Below are 19,736 nucleotides of genomic sequence, written 5' to 3'. Positions count from 1 at the left end.
GAAGAGGAGGAAGAAGAAGAAAGATGCAAGAGATAGTTGGAAGAAAATGACCTTTCAAAAAAAATACACCGAGTACATAGCTTGCGTTGCATCCAGGGTCTGATGAATTATTTAAATGTTGTAAATATTACATGAAAAATAACCAGAAACAATATGTTGACTATAAATAGATGCATTCCAAAAAGATAAATTACCTTTTTGGAGAAAAAAACGGATTTAGTCATTAAAGGTCAACCCAATTTTTCAAGATAATACTAACAGCCAAACCACTCAAAAGTAAATGTAAGTATATTAATATTTCATAATCTTTTTAACGGTAGACATGTCATTTTACCATCAACTGTTTATGTGTAATGAAATATGAACTGCATGCTCTTTGAGTTGCTGTGTTTTATCAAATAAAGTCACCAATTCCGCCCTCAAAGATGTGGTGGGTCTTTGTTTGTTCCTTCGTTCTTCTTTCGGTTTGGGAGATGTGAAAGTGATGAGGTTGGATGTAACAGAGTCAAATATTCCTTTGAATATTCAGAAAAGTAAGAATGTGAGATTAATGTGACACTGATTTAATGCTTATTTTAATCTATATACAATATTCAGAGGTACAATTATTATTATCAGTACAGGCACAAATCCTCAAAAGGGCTTTAGTTTTCAGATACCCCTACCTGAGGTAGAAGGAAAAAAAATAGTTTTCATTACTTTGATGATGGTCATAACAAAGATATTATTAGCATGATTTATACAGCAAAAAGTGAAAGAGCCCTGCACTCAAAGCAATATGAATATCAAAATATGTATTTATTAAAAAACTAGATCCTAGAGGCTTTTTAAATCAATTGTCAGAGGCAGAAATGTCACACAAACACCTTTTTAAAAGCTGATGGTATGTTTTTTTATTACTTTTTTCAGCATACTATATACTATGACTTTTGACATACTATACCCTGACTTTTTTTTTACATGCTATAATATGACATGTTTTCGACATACTAATCTATGACTTTTTTATCAATCTTTTCTCGACATACAATACTATGACTTTTTTTCGGCATACTATGCTATGACTTTTTTTTTACTTTATTTTCGACATACTATACTATGACTTTTTTCAACATGCTATAGCATGACTTTTTTTCCACATACTAAACTGAATTTTTTTCGATATACTATACCATGCCTTTCTTGACATACCATGCTACAATTTTTTTTTGACATAATACACTATGACCTGTTTTTCGACATACTGTACTATGACTTTCTTTCAACAAACTACAGTATACTATGGCTTTTTTTCACAATGTATACTGAGACTTTTTTCAAACTTTTTCAACATAATATACTATGCCTTTTTTTCACAGTGTATACAAAGACTTTTTTTTACTTTCTTCAATATACTGTATGACATTTTTTCGACATACTGAACTATGACTTTTTTTCGACTTACTATGCTATGACTTTTTTTCCACATACCAAACTACGAATTTTTATCGATATACTATACTATGACTTTTTTTTATATACTATGCTACGATTTTTTTTCGCCATAATATATTATGACCTTTTTTTCGACATACTGTACTATGACTTTTTTTTCAACATACTGTACTATGGCTTTTTTTCACAAAGTATACTGAGACTTTTCTTTACTTTTTTCGACCTACTATACTATGTCTTTTTTATGACTTCTCTTCAACATACTATAGTATGACTCTTTTGCGACATACTATATAATACTTTTTTCGACATACTATACTATGTCTTTTTAAGACTTTCTTTAATATACTATAGCATGACTTTTCTTCAATACTATGACTTTTTTTGACATACTATACGATGACTTTTTTTTTACATTCTATATTATGTCTTTTTTATGACTTTTTTTCGACACACTATTATATGACATTTTTTTCGACATGCTATACTGTCTTTTTTATGACTTATTTTCAGCATACTATACTCTGACTTTTTTGACATATTATACTATGACTTTTTTCAACATACTAATCTATGACTTTTTTATTAATCTTCTCGACATACTATACTATGACTTTTTTTCGACATACTATACTATGTCTTTTTTTATGATTTTTTTCAGCATACTATAGTATAACTTTTTTGCGACATACTATACTGTCTTTTTTATGACTTCTCTTCAACATACTACACTATGACTTTTTTGCGACTTACTATATACTTTTTTTGACATACTATACTCTGACTTTTTTGACATATTATACTATGACTTTTTTCGACATGCTATACTGTCTTTTTTATGACTTTTTCAGCATACTATAGTCTGACTTTTTTTGACATACTATACTATTACTTTTTTTCGACATATGTCTTTTTTATTAATCTCCTCGTCATACTACACTATGACTTTTTTTTTACATAGATACACTTATGTGGTGTTTCTTTCTGTATTTGACTTCTTCATTTGAAGTTGATCCTAAAAAATCACTGTGTCACATAGGGATCGAACCCACAACCTCTAGTTTACCAACCAGCTATCTACCAGCCTGAGCCATTTCACAAATCATATATGTCAGAAAAAGACTACAAAAAAGTAAAGATATAATATGTCAAAAAACGGTCATACTATAGTATGTAGAAAAAATAAAAAGTTCATAGTATAGTATTTGGACAAAATAAAAAATCATAGTATAGTATGTCAATAAAATAAAAAATAAAAAGTCATCGTATATCTTGTCAAAAAAAATCACAGGACAGTATGTCGAAAAAATTAAAAAGTCATAGTATAGTATGTTGAAAAAATAAAAAGTCATATTATAGTATGTAAAAAAAGTCATAGTATAGTGTGTCGAATTTAAAAAAAAAAAAATTCATAATATAGTATGTTGAAAAAAAGTCATAGTATATTATGTTGAAATTTTTTTTTTTTAAAGTCATAGTATAGTATGTAAAAAAAAATTCATAGTATAGTATGTCGGAAAAAAAAAAAATGTCATAGTATAGTATGTCAAAAAAGGGTAAAAAAAAAAGTCATAGGACAGTATGTCTAAAGTTTTTTTTAAATGATACTGCAGTGAAAGGATCAATTAATTAATGTCCCCACGTGCGGAGGGCATGCCCATTGTGGGTGGACGCCATTATGTAGTACCCTCTTAACCACTATATGGTGCCATTGCTGCCATTGCTTGCATTGGTGCAAGCGTGAAAAAATCTGTATAGTATGTCGAAAGAAGTCATAAAAAAGTCTTCGTACATAATGTCGAAAAAAATCATCATAAAGTATGTAAAAAAAAAAAGGTGGAAATAGTCATAGTATAGTATGTCGAAAAAAAGTCATACTACAGTATGTCGAGAAAAGTCATAAAAAGTCATAAAGGCATAGTATAGTATGTCGAAATAAGTCAGGAAAAAGTCATAGTATAGTATGCCAAAAATAGTAAAAGGATAGTAAGTCGAAAAAAGTCATAAAAAAGTCATAGTATAGTATTTCGAAAAAAAAGTAATAGCAAAGTCTGTCGAAAAAAAAATCAGAAAAAAGTGATAGTATAGTAGATAAAAAAAAGTCATAAATAAGTCAAAGTGTAGTATTACGGAAAAAGCCATGAAAGTCATTCTATAGTATGTAGAAAAAAGTCAGGAACATTCTTAGTATAGTTTTTCGAAAAAAGTCATAAAAAAGTCTTCGTATAGTATGTCATAAGTAAAGTTTGTTGAAAACAGTCATAGTATAGTATATTGAAAAAAAAAGTCATAAAAAAGTCATACCAAAAGCATAGTCATTGAAATAGATATAGACCGTCTGATTTTTTTTTTGCAATATACTATAACATCTTATATGACTTTTTAATGACTTACTATACCATGTACAAATGTCTTTTGGTTCAACAGATTATTACATACAACACACAGAAAAAGAAACTACTGTACACACAACCACAGCAAACCGAACAGTCAGCAATTAAAATAAAAAAAGAACTTGCAACTGAAAATGACAAGCCCAACAAAACTTTTATGAGTCACTCAACATGCAACAGCCAACAAAATGCAAACATCAATCACACTACTTTTTTTCACTGTTAATGCTGACTCCTTGTTGCCTGAATTCACTTAGGCCTCAGAGTAGACTGCTATGTCATGATAATCATATTTCCTATATCATTTATGGTTAAATGACATTTCATATCAATTAAAATCTAGGACGAGGGATGTGACGTAAATATAATTCATATGAAATAGTTTTAGTTAAAGCCAGCTGCTCACCCAGCTTGCACAATTAAAAACACATTTTGCAAACCACAATTTGAGACATTGTATAATTCCAGTAAATTGAAATCATTTTCATTTATCTTGTCAGGAAAGTACTTGCACAGTATTTCAATGAAAACCTGAACAGAGCTAATTATCTGCTTGACCAGCACAGACAGAGGAACAGTACAGGTGCATGTGGTCTTTAAATTTAATTTACGCACTATGGGCTTTGGAGACAGGAGATGATTGGAGATCAGTATCACCAATATTTTAAATATTTTCTTAAATATACTTATATTTTATACAAAATATACACATATTCTGCACATTTAATACCATTATCTCAAAAGACCAAATTGAGAAATGTGTGCATGGGCAGGGTGCAGGAGAGCAAATACTCAGATGAGATTTGCAGCTCTGCTCAGTCAAGTAATTTAATGTCTCAAGACTGACTTTATACAAGAGAACATTCAAGAGGACATTTATTGTATAAACCACTGTGATGCTTGTGATAAAATAATGTCAAACCATTAGCAAGAAGCTGCAGATCTATGAAACTGAATAAGTCATGATAACAGCAATTGAAGACTAGTTGTTTAATTAGGATGTGCATGATGACAAAAAAAGAAAATCAACTCATTCTTGCACAGCAAAAGACTGTATGGCACACTAAAGCCTGAATTGTGTTTTAGGATTGAGGCAACTGAAGCCCTTATTGGCAAAATGTTATACATTTGTAAAGATAGACAGTTTCTGAATGATTTAAATTTAGTTTTTGAATATGTTGTTAAAGAGGGGTATTAGACCTAAGCACAATATACAGCTCTCCATGAAAGACCGGTTTGTAATATCAACACCAAACATTAATTTGAATGAATCATAGTGGATGAAGACTGTGAAGAGACGGAAGAACGCAAGACTGAAGAACAAATTTAATGACTTCTTTTGTCCACTAGAGGGACGCCCAACAACAGGACATGAGAAGGACCAAAGAGTCTCCCAGCTCAGGTTTATGTCATTTGTATTTTTCTTATTACTACATTTACATAAATGCTAAATAAAGGGTGGGGTAAGTAGAAGTTAATGATCATAATGAAAAGAGAGCACTTGATAACATGTATACATGCATTATCACATTGTGACACATTGAAACTGATAAATTCTTTTTTGACAATCAATCAAGAAAACATATGAAACACAATGAAGGGGCTTTATTTTTAGAACAACGAGAACTAGAAACAAAAGTGTCCGCATACCTAATCATTGTACTATCTGTGGTTTTATAGTTTAATTATCATAGGTAATTAGTTTCATGACATTAATTTCACAATTAAAAGTAAATGCCACAGATCAGGTGCTTTTTACTCCCTCTATGATCTCATGCTTTGATTTTCTTCAATGGGGATAAAAAAAATAGATTTCTAAAATACAAAGTGATGTCTTTTGTGTGAAATAAAGAATATGTGCAGCTCCAAGATAATTGATCAAGTGCATTACCCTGAGGAGATAATTAATGGTTTTGAAGCTTGCTGACATAAATGTGTGAACCATGAGATGAGATTGTGAGACAACTATTGCCAACCCAATGACGTTAACTAATACAAACTAGTTCTGCTATCAACTTAGACAGTCTACTGATCTTAACATTTCTAGTGCCGATGTACTACAGACAAACTTAAGCAACCGATTTCTACATATCTGAATATATTGACACTTCTAAAAGAATTGTATACACACAAAAACCTATTACTAGTGGACGCTATCATATCATCGGCTTCCCTGTAATGCATTTTTTTTTTTTAACAATGACAAAATAGCACAACAAACAAAATGGAAATCCAGCCATGTAAACAAATTATATTCAGTCACATTTTACACATTAAAGGAATAGTTGTATGAGGTACTTCTCCATAGTCAGTGTATTATCTAGAGTAGATGACGGTCAGCACGCCCCCAGTTTGGAGAAGCAGACAGGAGTTACCGCACGGAAGCAAAGCAATGTACTGCTGTGGACGGGGCCGGCGGCAAAACGTATTTTAGCCTCCTAAAAGAAAGGCTCACCTAAAAAAAATCTCTATCTTTGGTGAATCAGAACTAACCAAAGGCACGCAATAACACAAACTAACTGATCGAGGCAGCGTTTTTTTTCCCCCAGTGGAGTCTGTTTGCTTTGGCGAGAGCACAGATAACGGCTTCAGTTCCCTGTCAGAATTAAAGACTGTATAGCTCTCATGGCAAGATAAACTGAAAGAAAATATTCTAAATATAGCGTACTGTCTCTCTGTCAGATTTCGCAGCCCTTTGCTTCGCATTAATGAGTTGATTTTTTTTTTAAATGATGCATATCATATTAAGGAACAATGGTCTTCATTGTTGTTTATAAAATGAATGTCCTCTTGAATGTACTCGGGGCGTGCCGACCGTCATCTACTGTAGGTAATACACTGACTGTGAATAAGTACCTCACACTACCTCACTGAGAAACACCTGAACTCTCCCTTTAAGTTTCTAAAACTATACATTTCATTGTTGATTTATCCATTAAACCATATAATGCTAAGTTTAATAATGCTCTAATGCTATAGTGCTCTAACAGTTTTTAACTACAAAAAGTACATGATTAACTACCATGCTTCTTATGTAAATAACACTCTCCCAGCTTCGTTGGTAAATATGTTTTTAAGACATTATGAATTAACTTGTTTATGTTTAATGTGACAGCTAATCAGCTAATTTGATTATGCTGACATGCATTTGGATCAATTTGAAAAAGTCATTAGTGCTACAGCAGTTGAGAAGCAAAATGTCCCCATCTGTGCATTCGACTGCTGTTCTTACCCCCCTCCAGTGGGGGTCACTACTGTCTGATGTCTGCTGGTCTGAGCTGTCTTTCACCCTCTGCCAGGAAGATCTGCATGGCCCGGTAGAGCAGGTGGACGCCTAAGTCCCGTTTCTTCTTCAACTGCCAGTTGGACACCACGCCGTAAAAATCGCCTCGCTTCCGATTGGTGAGCATCTTCAACCCTGGGACAATTGGAGAATTAAAGTTATTGACATGCTGGACTGGCATAAGATCAATGTTCTCCAAGTTTGTCGTTTCATTTGTGGATTTTCCTCTGGAAAAATTAACAGATGTCTCATACAGTCCAGTAGGTTACATTATTGTTTGCAACTTAACAAAGATAATTGGTGATGAGTTTGACCCCTCCTTGTACTCACCGATGGCCTCCACCATGCAGGCCTCTCTTGTGTAAGCCTCTACTGGAATGACGTTCTGGAAACAATGCAGAGAGATGACACCCTGCTCGCCGTTCCACACCTGAAGAATGTGCTGCACTTTGGAGCACAGTTTCTGTCACAGAGAATAAAGGGACAGCGTTTTATAATGCGTAATGTACACGTAATTTAAATGTAATTAAACTAAGACAGATCGGTGTTTGCTGCCTTACCTTGGAAGTCTTGTCTCCTTTGAAGTACTCTAAAGCCTCATACAGGTGGCTGTAGGGACGGGAGCGCTTTCCTTTGCCCACATAAAATATAGCGTGGATAAATGTGTGGAAACACTCGTGTGGAGTCATGGTGTGACTGCGGAACGGGAGGTTTTTTGTCACTCTGGCAGAGAAAGAAAAACAAAGACCCATCTAATTACACTTTGAGGGTGAACGGTGTTTCTCTGTCTTACAGGGATATGGTGGTTAAGACTTAATTAATCTAGAAAATCAGCCAATTAGCTTGTTTTGTTAGTTTAGTTCCAGCTCTGTTGACCTTATAACAAGTGATATGATAATGGAGCCAAATCAATAAAAACACACATATATGGAGAGGAGTTTATACGGCTTTCCTTACTGAGCCACTGTTGCTGATTTGTGCAAATGTTTTGCCTGATTTTCCAGCTTTTTTGATCATCCCAGTGACATTTACAATAAATGACAACCGACAAACCGAGCTGTTTCTCCGATTACGGGACAAAATAAATGGATGAGCTCCTACAGCAAATCCCAAAATGATCAAATGGCTGCTTTTCAAACACACCATAGCCTCCTGTAATTACCATTACAAGCAGTGGGGTTGTAGAAATGATTTCCTTGCCAAGTAAGAAATGGCATCATCTCATCACATTAGGCGAAACATCTTTCCTCAGAGAGCTTGCAACAAGAAAGCAAAGAGAAAGAGGAATCGAGAGGCGGCAGACCTTGGGTCGAGCAGCAGGTAGTTGAAGCTGGACTTGATGATGCCCTCCCTCCACTTCCTGTTTTGATCTGGCTGGTCAAACTGCTGGCACAAAGCCTGCTCGTCAGCCTGGCAGTCAGGCAGCTCGAAAATCCGCAGGGCGCGACACAATTCTGGACTATAACCTAAATCTACAGAAATAAAATAAGACAACACAAGAAAATTGCTCGCTGCGTCAGTGACAGGGTCGATAAGCTAAATGATATTAAGTGTATTAATATGCCTCATTCGTTGAGTGTTTCTAATCTAATCCACCCACAGTGGTGGTGAGCATGGCTCAAGTACGATAAATAAGAACTTTAAATAAAGATCAGAAGCGTTACCTGTCTGTGGCTGGTCTAACTGCTGCTGGGGATGTGCTGATTGGGATTTTGACTCCTGCAACAGACGGCACAGCCTTCGCATGTAGGTGGGTCTGGTACGGCAGCTGATAGGGCCCGGGCTCTCCCCCATCTCTACTAGCCTCGATCTCAGCTCCCTGTCAGTCAACCCTTTGGTCTCCGGCAACAGTCTGTCCTCGTCATTTTCCTCCTTCTGCGGCACCATCTGGGGCTTCTGGTTCTCCTTTCCTCCGTTCCTCATGTCAGTCTGCGTGGAGCGCCAGTCATAAAGGATGGTATCCTCGCTGCTGCTGCTGGTACTCATGCTGGCGCTGAGTGAGGTGTTCGCCGTAGGCGGGACGTGAGTCTCGATCAGCTTGTGGCCCTGTTCCGAGTCGGTGTAGAGGTACTCCACCGGTTCGTCCAGATCCTGAATGAGCGGACGCCCTCCAGGGGTGTAAGACAGGCTGGCCAGGTGTTGCGGCCTGCGGCAGCTCGACAGCCGGCTCATGCTGTACCTGGGGGTGCATCCGGTGCCTGGAGTGCAAGGAAGGTCGGAATCTTCCCTGGACCTCCTTGGGGAAAAATAGGTGGAGCTGGATGAAGATGAGACAGAGTCCAGCTGAGAGCTGTAGTCCTCAGTGATCCAGGCGTCTTTTGGGCTTTCTACTTTGTCCTGACCAGAAGCATCATTTACGTTTCTCTCTGTTGTTGCCTCATCTGTACTAGTCACATCATCAGTCAGAAAGTCCCTACCTTCAACAAGATTATGGCCTCGCATGGCCATTATGACCTCTGCAAGGTTTCTCTCATAAGCATCCATTGAAGAGTCCTGCTTTTCCTCCAGTATGACTGTGTCAGACAAAGTCTGCGATTCAGAAGCAGAATCGGTTACGCTCTTGGAGAGGACGAGAGTGTCGGCTTGGCTATCGCTAACACTTGAACCGGCTCTGAGGGTGCTGGACTGTGTGTCCTGGCAATCAGCAGGCAACAAGGAGGCAAGTCCCGCGCTACTGTCTGCATAGGATGGTGTGTAATAAGGTGCATGTGGTGAACTGTAAAAGTCTTCACTGCTCTGAGATCTGGGCGTCTGGCGGCGTGTTCGAAACGGTGTGGGGAGGGTCTCTTCAAACAGAGAAGACGTGGCGAGGAGGCTTTCGGGGGTTTGGCTTGTTCTCAATGAGCAGCGACTCAACCGGGAGCGAGTCCTGCCTGTTACAAAAGGACTTGGAGTGAACGGGAGGTGGACGTTTTCCTGTAACGCCTCAGCTGCATCATTCAATGGGGTGTCAACACCACATTCACTTGAAGTGTCCACAACAGCACCATTACAAGCCTCAAACAATACACTGTTTGGGTGTTCTTCCAGTTTGTCACACATACCTGGTGCATGCTCTTTAGTTTCAGGTTTTGAATCTACCTGTGGTTCTGTTTGAACAGGTGGAAGATTCCAATCAGAGTCTGTACAAATCTGAATCTCTTTGTCAGATTCAGCCTCAAGAGAAACCTCCTTTACCTTGGGGAGTAAACGATGCCTGGGGTGTATAGAAGCATCCAGAGCACTGGTGTAATGGTCATCGCTTTCACAGCTACTATAATGACTACTACCAGAACCGCTGCTACTGCTGCCAACGTGGCAACGGGCTGGCCGATCTGCTATATCCACCTGAGCCTCTTTTACACGTTCATCATCACTCTCTTCCAAATCACAGGGACTGATGACCGTTTTCTCCATGTCCTCCTCTGCACTCCCGCTGCTCTCCCTGCAAAAAACATAAACGTGATCCGGAGATGTGACGTCGATGCCCTGCTTGTGTAAAACAGTGGCCATGCGATCGGAATCCAGGAAGTCAGTGTACTCAGACATGTCAAAAGATAAGTTGCTGGAGCACTGGCCGCCTCCGTCAACACCAAGTTGCTGTTTGGGGGATTCAGGACTAAAAACAGGGAAATACTCATCCACATTTCTGAAGCTCACACTCTTACGACTCGCTCGCCTGGAGAGAAACGCTTGGAGAGTGTCTCTTCTGGAGGGGGAGACTCTGCCATCAGTTGTGGCAACATGTTCACTTGCTTTTGATGTGAACACACCATCATCAGTACATAAATCCTCCTCCTTAAGAGTCGGCATTGCAGCTGCAGGTCCCGCTGCAGACATGCGAGTGCTTGATAGTATGGAGGGACCTTCAGATGCCCGATGTGAGGAGGCATTGTTCCAGTCCTGGCTGAGATGCCTCTTAGTGTCCATGTCAGAAAGTCTGTTATATGATATTCCTCTGCACTCTGGCCTTCCATTAATGTTTGACAGGTTGAAAAATGATGAGTGCCTTGTGCTGCTCAATAGGGCTTCACCGAAGTCACTTATCATAGAAGAGCGGGAACTGAAGCTGTAGTCTGACTCAGGATAGCTGGATGTGTCTGTTTGGTCTGAATACACAGCTGTGGAGAAAAAAAAGAAATAAAAATCAACATGGTTTCTATAAAAGGTAAAAAAAAAAAAATGACTACTAGCCAGCCAAATCAAATCATCTTTATAAACTGCCAGACAGTTTGGCAGATGATCAGCCTTGTATTTATTTTTTTTATTTGACTGGGAAAATAGTGAGTGCTACTGGCAAATGTTGGAGTAAATTAGTAAATCAGAGAAAAATGTCAGAAAAATAAAGTTTGAAAAATGTTGGAAAAAAAAGTCTGAAAAAAATATCTTAAAAATGTCTGAAAAAAAAGATCTGAAAAAATGTCCGAAAAAAAGATCTGAAAAAAGTCGGAAAAAAAAGATCGGAAAAAAATATCTTACAAATGTCTGAAAAAAAAGATCTGAAAAAATGTCCGAAAAAAAGATCTGAAAAAAGTCGGAAAAAAAAAGATCTGAAAAAGATCAAAAAAAATTCTGAAAAAAGCTCTGAAAAACAAAAGTCTAAACAATGTCTGAAAAAGGTAAAAATATAAAATAAAAAAGTCTGGAAAAAATATCTGAAAAAAAAAGTTTGAAAAATGTTGGAAAACAAGTCTGAAAAAATGTCCGTAAAACAAAAGTCTAAACAATGTCTGAAAAAGGTAAAAAAAAATAAAAAATATAAAAGTCTGAAAAATGTCCCAAAAAGAAGTCTTAAAAATGTCTGAAAAAAAAATCTGAAATATGTCTGAAAAAAAAGATCTAAAAAAATGTCCCAAAAAAAGATCTGAAAAAAGTCTGAAAAAAAAGATCGAAAAAATGTCCGAAAAAAAGTCTGAAAAATGGCTGAAAAAAAAAAGTTTGAAAAATGTTGGAAAACAAGTCTGAAAAAATGTCCGTAAACAAAAGTCTAAACAATGTCTGAAAAAGGTAAAAAAAATAAAAAATATAAAAGTCTGAAAAATGTCCCAAAAAGAAGTCTGAAAAATGTCTGAAAAAATGTCCAAAAAAAAGATCTGAAAAAAGTCAGAAAAAAAAGATCTGAAAAAAATATCTTAAAAATGTCTGAAAAAAAAGATCTGAAAAAATGTCCGAAAAAAAGATCGGAAAAAAGTCGGAAAAAAAAGATCTGAAAAAGATCAAAAAAAATTCTGATAAAAGCTCTGAAAAACAAAAGTCTAAACAATGTCTGAAAAAGGTAAAAATATAAAATAAAAAAGTCTGGAAAAAATATCTGAAAAAAAAAGTTTGAAAAATGTTGGAAAACAAGTCTGAAAAAATGTCCGTAAACAAAAGTCTAAACAATGTCTGAAAAAGGTAAAAAAAATAAAAAATATAAAAGTCTGAAAAATGTCCCAAAAAGAAGTCTGAAAAATGTCTGAAAAAATGTCCAAAAAAAAGATCTGAAAAAAGTCAGAAAAAAAAGATCTGAAAAAAATATCTTAAAAATGTCTGAAAAAAAAGATCTGAAAAAATGTCCGAAAAAAAGATCGGAAAAAAGTCGGAAAAAAAAGATCTGAAAAAGATCAAAAAAAATTCTGATAAAAGCTCTGAAAAACAAAAGTCTAAACAATGTCTGAAAAAGGTAAAAATATAAAATAAAAAAGTCTGGAAAAAATATCTGAAAAAAAAAGTTTGAAAAATGTTGGAAAACAAGTCTGAAAAAATGTCCGTAAAACAAAAGTCTAAACAATGTCTGAAAAAGGTAAAAAAAAATAAAAATTATAAAAGTCTGAAAAATGGCCCAAAAAGAAGTCTTAAAAATGTCTGAAAAAAAAATCTGAAATATGTCTGAAAAAAAAATCTAAAAAAATGTCCCAAAAAAAGATCTGAAAAAAGTCTGAAAAAAAAGATCGAAAAAATGTCCAAAAAAAAGTCTGAAAAATGGCTGAAAAAAAAAGTTTGAAAAATGTTGGAAAACAAGTCTGAAAAAATGTCCGTAAACAAAAGTCTAAACAATGTCTGAAAAAGGTAAAAAAAATAAAAAACATAAAAGTCTGAAAAATGTCCCAAAAAGAAGTCTGAAAAATGTCTGAAAAAATGTCCGAAAAAAAGATCTGAAAAAAGTCAGAAAAAAAAGATCTGAAAAAAATATCTTAAAAATGTCTGAAAAAAAAGATCTGAAAAAATGTCCGAAAAAAAGATCGGAAAAAAGTCGGAAAAAAAAGATCTGAAAAAGATCAAAAAAAATTCTGAAAAAAGCTCTGAAAAACAAAAGTCTAAACAATGTCTGAAAAAGGTAAAAATATAAAATAAAAAAGTCTGGAAAAAATATCTGAAAAAAAAAGTTTGAAAAATGTTGGAAAAGAAGTCTGAAAAAATGTCCGTAAAACAAAAGTCTAAACAATGTCTGAAAAAGGTAAAAAAAAATAAAAAATATAAAAGTCTGAAAAATGTCCCAAAAAGAAGTCTTAAAAATGTCTGAAAAAAAAAATCTGAAATATGTCTGAAAAAAAAGATCTAAAAAAATGTCCCAAAAAAAGATCTGAAAAAAGTCTGAAAAAAAAGATCGAAAAAATGTCCGAAAAAAAGTCTGAAAAATGGCTGAAAAAAAAAAGTTTGAAAAATGTTGGAAAACAAGTCTGAAAAAATGTCCGTAAACAAAAGTCTAAACAATGTTTGAAAAATGTTGGAATACAAAAGTCTGAAAAAATTTCCGTTAAAAAAAAAGTCTGAAAAAAGTCTGAAAAAAAAGTTTGAAAAATGTTGGAAAACAAAAGTCTAAACAATGTCTGAAAAAGGTATAAAAAAAAATTAAAAAGTCTGGAAAAAATGTATGAAAAACAAATGTTGGAAAACAAAAAGATCTGAAACAAAAGATCTGAAAAAAAGATCTGAAAAATGTCTGAAAAAAATGATCTGAAAAATGTCCGACAAAAAAAGTCTGAAAAAAAAGATCTGAAAAATGTCCGTAAAATAAAAGTCTAAACTGTCTGAAAAAGGTAAAAAAAAAAAAAAAAAAAAAATTGATGACAGGTATTGACAAAGTATTTTTTTCCTGGTTCCCTACATTTTTAAGACACAATATCCAAGATCAATACAGTCAGATGTGTGTTTTTTGTATTCAAAGGGATTTAGGGAGTTAACACTTGAGATTGGTATATGACCACTGTAATAATTGTGGTATTACTAAGATATGACGTTACCATTAGGGCAGTGGATTGGCAAGAATCTGGCGACCAGATACGTATCATGATACAGGGTTATAACTTACGATTCAATATATTACGTTATATTGTGATACTGTAAGCAAGGCAATGTATTGTGATTTTTTAAATCTAATTTTAGGAAAACTGTCATAGTATAAAGAACACACCAGCATATGCATCAAATCTGAGTAAAAGTTGACAATCAGAACAGTGGGATCTGCATTCGCATTTATCACAGTCCCTGTAACATCCAACATCACAGCACTACTGTGAGAGGGCACAAACACTGAGAGGGGGCATCTCTTTGAAAACGAAATAAAGTGTTGATTGAGTTAATGTTTGCATGTCAACTATTAAATAAAAATCAATATTGTTTTTGAAACTCAATACAGTATCACGAAATATAAATATTGTGATACTCGATATTTTCTTACACCCCTAGTTATCATACTATGATATAATCTGCTTGCAGCCGAGCTTGATGTTAAACCCTTGACTAGCTGAATAAATATTCCTGTAATATTCTGTATCTCCATTTCTAACACTGATATGTATTGTTTTCTTCAAGTTTATGAAATAACAGAAGTTGGACAAATGACCTCTGCATTCAAGTGGTATTTTTCAGATGAAGTGTTTTAAGTAAACTCCAACAAAACAATGGCTTCAAAGAGACTTTCTTACAGTATTGGAATTGAGGTAAGTCGTCCTCCTCTGTCTCCACTGAGCTGGACTGGTGCTCCTGAAGGAGCTGGGCACATTTTCGATTCTCCTGTTGCTCTGCGAGCTGCCCTGGTGCATTCCCTTCCTACATACGTTAAGGAGACAACAGGTGTAAACCAAACTGAAGCAAACATTTAAAGCCACACATTAGTACATATCTTGTTGCAGCTCGGGTGCGGCAGCACTGATGGAAAATGATTAATTACATTATCTTTAATGTTTGGGTTCCCTCCGTTCATCAAGAGCAGCTTCAGATTTTGATAACATCCCCACAGTGCAGCAATGTGAAGAGGAGTCAGGCCGTCTGATGACCTGGGAGAAAAACACAAGAAAACAACTTTACAAAACATTACATTATTGTTATGCTCAAAGAATTTTAGTAGTGTCTCGTGTCTATATTTTAACATATTTCCAAATAGAGGAGGCTATTAGAGACAATGTAAAGTTACTGCAGGCTTTATGTGGTGCAAAAAATCTGTGGAGGATTGCTCAAATCAACCTTCATATACACTGACAGATGCTGTGTTTATCAAAAGAACAGTAATCTCAAAAGCAATTTCAAATAAATGGGTTCTGTAGTTATACAGATAGAGGAAGAGGTGAAGAGGAAAATGATCTAACAAGGTGACATGGGGATTTTTCTTTCCACTGTGTTCTAACCATACCTGATATTGGGGTCCGCTCCATATTGCAGCAACATCTTCAGGCAGCGTGTGTTCTTCTCAGTCTCTTTGCCAGCAGCCAAGTGTAAGGCAGCCACCCCTTTACCACCCACCAGGTCGGGGCATGCACCTTGTGAAAGAAGCAGCAGCACAGATCTGCCCAGGAAGAAAGATCTGTTACAATCTGTAGTGCAGGATACAGACTTACTGTACTAAGAAAAGGTAGGATGTCCTGCAAAATGTTGTAGTTTGGATAAAAGGTGGATAAAAAAAGCATAATCACTTATACAATAGCTTCCTGTGTTTGACACAGAAACTTTAAAGACTCTAAACACAGTGGCTAATATGAGTAGGGATGCACCGATCAGACTTTTTCAGTCCCGATAGCGATACCTGGGCTTTGGGTATCGGCGGATACCGAGTACCGATCGGATCTATATGCCTCACTGTGTGGAAGTGACTGGGACTTTTATGTGCAAGGCAACAACAGGCTTGACTCAAACATTGCTTTCCTAACTTCATAAAACAAAATGTACCAAATCAATACATAGATATACATTAAGTGAATTGTTATTTATTATTAAAATAATAAATTGTACACCAACAGGGCTGCACTTTGGTGCAGTGGTTAGCATTGCCACCTCACAGCAAGAGGGTCGCAGGTTCAAGGTTCCCTTCTGTGTGGAGATTGCACCTTCTCCCCGTGTTAGCGTTGGTTCTCTCCGGGTTCTCCGGTTTCCTCCCGCAGTCCAAAGACATGCAGGTTAGGTTCATTGTTGACTCTAAATTGCCCGTAGGTGTGAATGTGAGCGTGTATGGTTGTCTGTCTCTATGTGTCAGCGCTGCGATAGTCTGGCGACCTGTCCAGGGTGTACCCCGCCTTCGCCCAGTGTCAGCTGGGATCAGCTCCAGTCCTGATAGGATAAGCGGTTACAGATAATGGATGGATATACACCAAAACTTGGCAAAAACAAAATCTTCAAAATGAATAGGAAATACAGTTCAAGTGTGAACCTTTTTAATGAAGCAACAAATTGGTCAAAACTTGACCAGGAATTTAAATTCCAGTACATAACGTATATTGTATATAAACATAGAATTGAATTTAATGTATCGACCCCATCGTCACCGATATCCAATCAAGTTATTTCAGTCAGTATCGGCCTGATATCCGATCAATGCATCCCTAAATAGTTACGGTAGGAGTATCACTATCAGGTGATTCAATACCTTATTTTAAATACTAGGCCCTGTATATTAAGTCATCATGTTTATCTGCAATTTGTAGATGATGTAGACAGATGACAAGTAAATCTGTAGTGAACAGGAAGTTTTATTTTTTCCTCAGGGTGCTTTATCTGTACAGCATAGGACAAGTTACCCTAGTTATTTATATTTATATATATTATATTATATTTATATTTAGAGCCTAACTAAGGTCTCACTGATGGCTGGTGCATCAGTGAAAAGCTTCAGTCATGTCAAATGGTAAAAATCTGAAAGATACTATACAAAAAAGATATTTTTGGGAGGTATATGGTTGAGGAAGAGTTGTGATAAGAGTTGTGATAAGGGTTGCATTAAGGGTTGTGATAAGAGTTGTGATAAGAGTTGTGATAAGGGTTGTGATAAGGGTTGCATTAAGGGTTGCATTAAGGGTTGTGATAAGGGTTGCATTAAGGGTTGCATTAAGGGTTGTGATAAGGGTTGTGATAAGAGTTGTGATAAGGGTTGCATTAAGGGTTGCATTAAGGGTTGTGATAAGGGTTGCATTAAGGGTTGCATTAAGGGTTGTGATAAGGGTTGCATTAAGGGTTGCATTAAGGGTTGTGATAAGGGTTGCATTAAGGGTTGCATTAAGGGTTGTGATAAGGGTTGCATTAAGGGTTGCATTAAGGGTTGTGATAAGGGTTGCATTAAGGGTTGCATTAAGGGTTGTGATAAGGGTTGCATTAAGGGTTGGTTATATACTTTTTAACTCCGGATGGATTTGTGGGTTGTAAATAAACTTGGGATGCTGTTCATATATTTAATTTGGGATGTAAATAAATCTGGGATAGTTTATATATTATATTATATCATCATTCTATGATATATGAGTTATTAGAGGAGAAGTGAGAAAGGGGTATAGGGAAATATAAGTTTTACTTCTACCTACTCCTTTTCGGACACTATTACTCTTGTTTTGTTTGTTATTATTTTGTATCTGTTTTTATTTTTTTTTATGTTCGAAATAAAGTCATTCATTCATTCATTCATGCATGCATGCATGCATTCATTCATGCATTCATGCATTCATGCTTTCATTCATTCATTCATGCATTCATTCATTCATTCATTCATTCATTCATTCATCATGTGGACATATCACACACAAACTGCTCTGTTTAAGGGAATCTGTGGTCACAAACAGGCCCCTAATGCTGATGGATTATTTAGAAACAATGCTAAAACAAAGATCATCAAACAGGAAAACATTTAAAACTCTGTGGGTTTGAGGACTTCAGAAAACAAACACTTAGCTAGGAAGGAAGGAAGCTCGCTTTACTTGCACTATGGTATCAGGAACATATGGTGCAAGATGTACTAACATGCATGTCAGAGCTGTCGCATGTCAACAAAAGGCATGTCCAGACACAACACAGAGGAAGAGGGCTACACATCACCTCGGGTCTCCATCCTTCACTGCTTTACACAGCTGACTCACGAGCCTCTCCGCCTTTCGATCCATGGCCAGCGTTATCCGTTCATATGTTATATTCCGTTCATATGTTATATTCCGTTCATATGTTATATTTGTTTATCATAGTTATCGAGGAACCAGCGCGACTGTTTTCATTGAAATTCCCTCCAAACTCACAAACACATCCTCCTTTCCGGCAGCAGGCGGAAGTCCCGCCCCTCGCTGTCTCTGATTGGACAATGCTTTCACTTCACCCAATCAGGTGAGACGTTAATTGAAAAAGGACATTTAACCTGTCAAAAGCCAGTTTCTGTATCAATTCAATTCAAACAACTTTATTAATCTCTTTAGGGGCAATTGGTTTGGAACAGCTTGTACATAAAAACATAAAAACATAGATAAAACATAGTGACACACAACAACATACTGTATATGTATGCATGAATGAATGAAAGACTTTATTTAGAACATAAAATAAATAAAAACAGATACAAAATAATAACAAACAAAACAAGAGTAATAGTGTCCGAAAAGGAGTAGGTAGAAGTAAAACTTATATTTGCCTACCCCTTTCTCACTTCTCCTCTAATAACTCATATATCATAGAATGATGATATAATATAATATATAAACTATCCCAGATTTATTTACATCCCAAATTAAATATATGAACAGCATCCCAAGTTTATTTACAACCCACAAATCCATCCGGGGTTAAAAAGTATATAACACAACCCTTATCACAACTCCTCCTCATCCATATTCCTCCCAAAAATATCTTTTTTGTATAGCTTTTTAAATTGATTTATATTTGTGCTCCGCTTCAACCCATCCAGGATTTGTGGAATGGGTTAGGTGCTAACCCATTCCACAAATCCACCCCACAGACTGAAATACACATACTCTTCTTTGTTGTACGAACACAATGCTTTTTAAAATTCAATTTCCTCTTAAATTATAACCCCCCTCCATGTAAGCTAAAAAAATATAAATAAGGACCCAAAACGATTACTGATGTAAATGAGACTAACTAATAAATAAACAGACTGAATAAGAACAACAGAAGGATCAGTCTAATAAAGAATAAAATGATCTGTGATGCTAAAAGGATAAAAACCCATAAGAAATATAAGATCTAAGTAGCATTCAATAATCTGATTGCAGAGGGGATAAACGATCTAGAATAGCGGTTAGTTTTACAAACCGGTAAACCTTAACGACGTCCTGATGGCAACAGAGAAAATTCACTAAAAAGCACATGACCAGAAGATGCTAAAATACTTTCCGCTTTACGGAGGATCTGTTGGTTACAAAAGGAATTCAAGTCTCTCTGTTGAACACCAATAATCTTAGAAC

At 35.7% G+C, this 19,736-nt stretch overlaps 1 protein-coding gene and 1 long non-coding RNA gene across 2 annotated transcripts in view; one reads left to right on the top strand and one right to left on the bottom strand.

Annotated features, from left to right (window-relative positions):
• Window positions 1-7,030: 7,030 nt before the first annotated feature.
• Window positions 7,031-18,597, bottom strand: ankle1 (ankyrin repeat and LEM domain containing 1). Its single transcript, XM_037770543.1, has 10 exons — window positions 18,487-18,597; window positions 18,364-18,450; window positions 15,701-15,853; window positions 15,242-15,347; window positions 14,997-15,120; window positions 8,775-11,210; window positions 8,414-8,582; window positions 7,671-7,833; window positions 7,441-7,573; window positions 7,031-7,245 (listed from the first exon to the last, which is right to left on the bottom strand). Exons 2-10 carry the CDS (start codon window positions 18,426-18,428, stop codon window positions 7,079-7,081), a joined length of 3,516 nt encoding a protein of 1,171 aa, XP_037626471.1. The 5' UTR covers window positions 18,429-18,450; window positions 18,487-18,597; the 3' UTR covers window positions 7,031-7,078.
• The window catches only part of LOC119488693, a 19,209-nt gene continuing 13,748 nt past the window's right edge, over window positions 14,276-19,736 (top strand). The window contains exon 1 of the long non-coding RNA XR_005207011.1: window positions 14,276-14,289. This is a non-coding gene — a long non-coding RNA (uncharacterized LOC119488693). The remainder of the gene's footprint in view (window positions 14,290-19,736) is intronic.

The sequence above is a fragment of the Sebastes umbrosus genome, chromosome 5 (genome assembly GCF_015220745.1).
Source record: "Sebastes umbrosus isolate fSebUmb1 chromosome 5, fSebUmb1.pri, whole genome shotgun sequence".
Lineage (NCBI taxonomy): Eukaryota > Metazoa > Chordata > Actinopteri > Perciformes > Sebastidae > Sebastes > Sebastes umbrosus.
The sequence above is the reverse complement of the archived record's forward strand: the minus strand, read 5'-3'. Positions and strand labels throughout refer to the sequence as shown.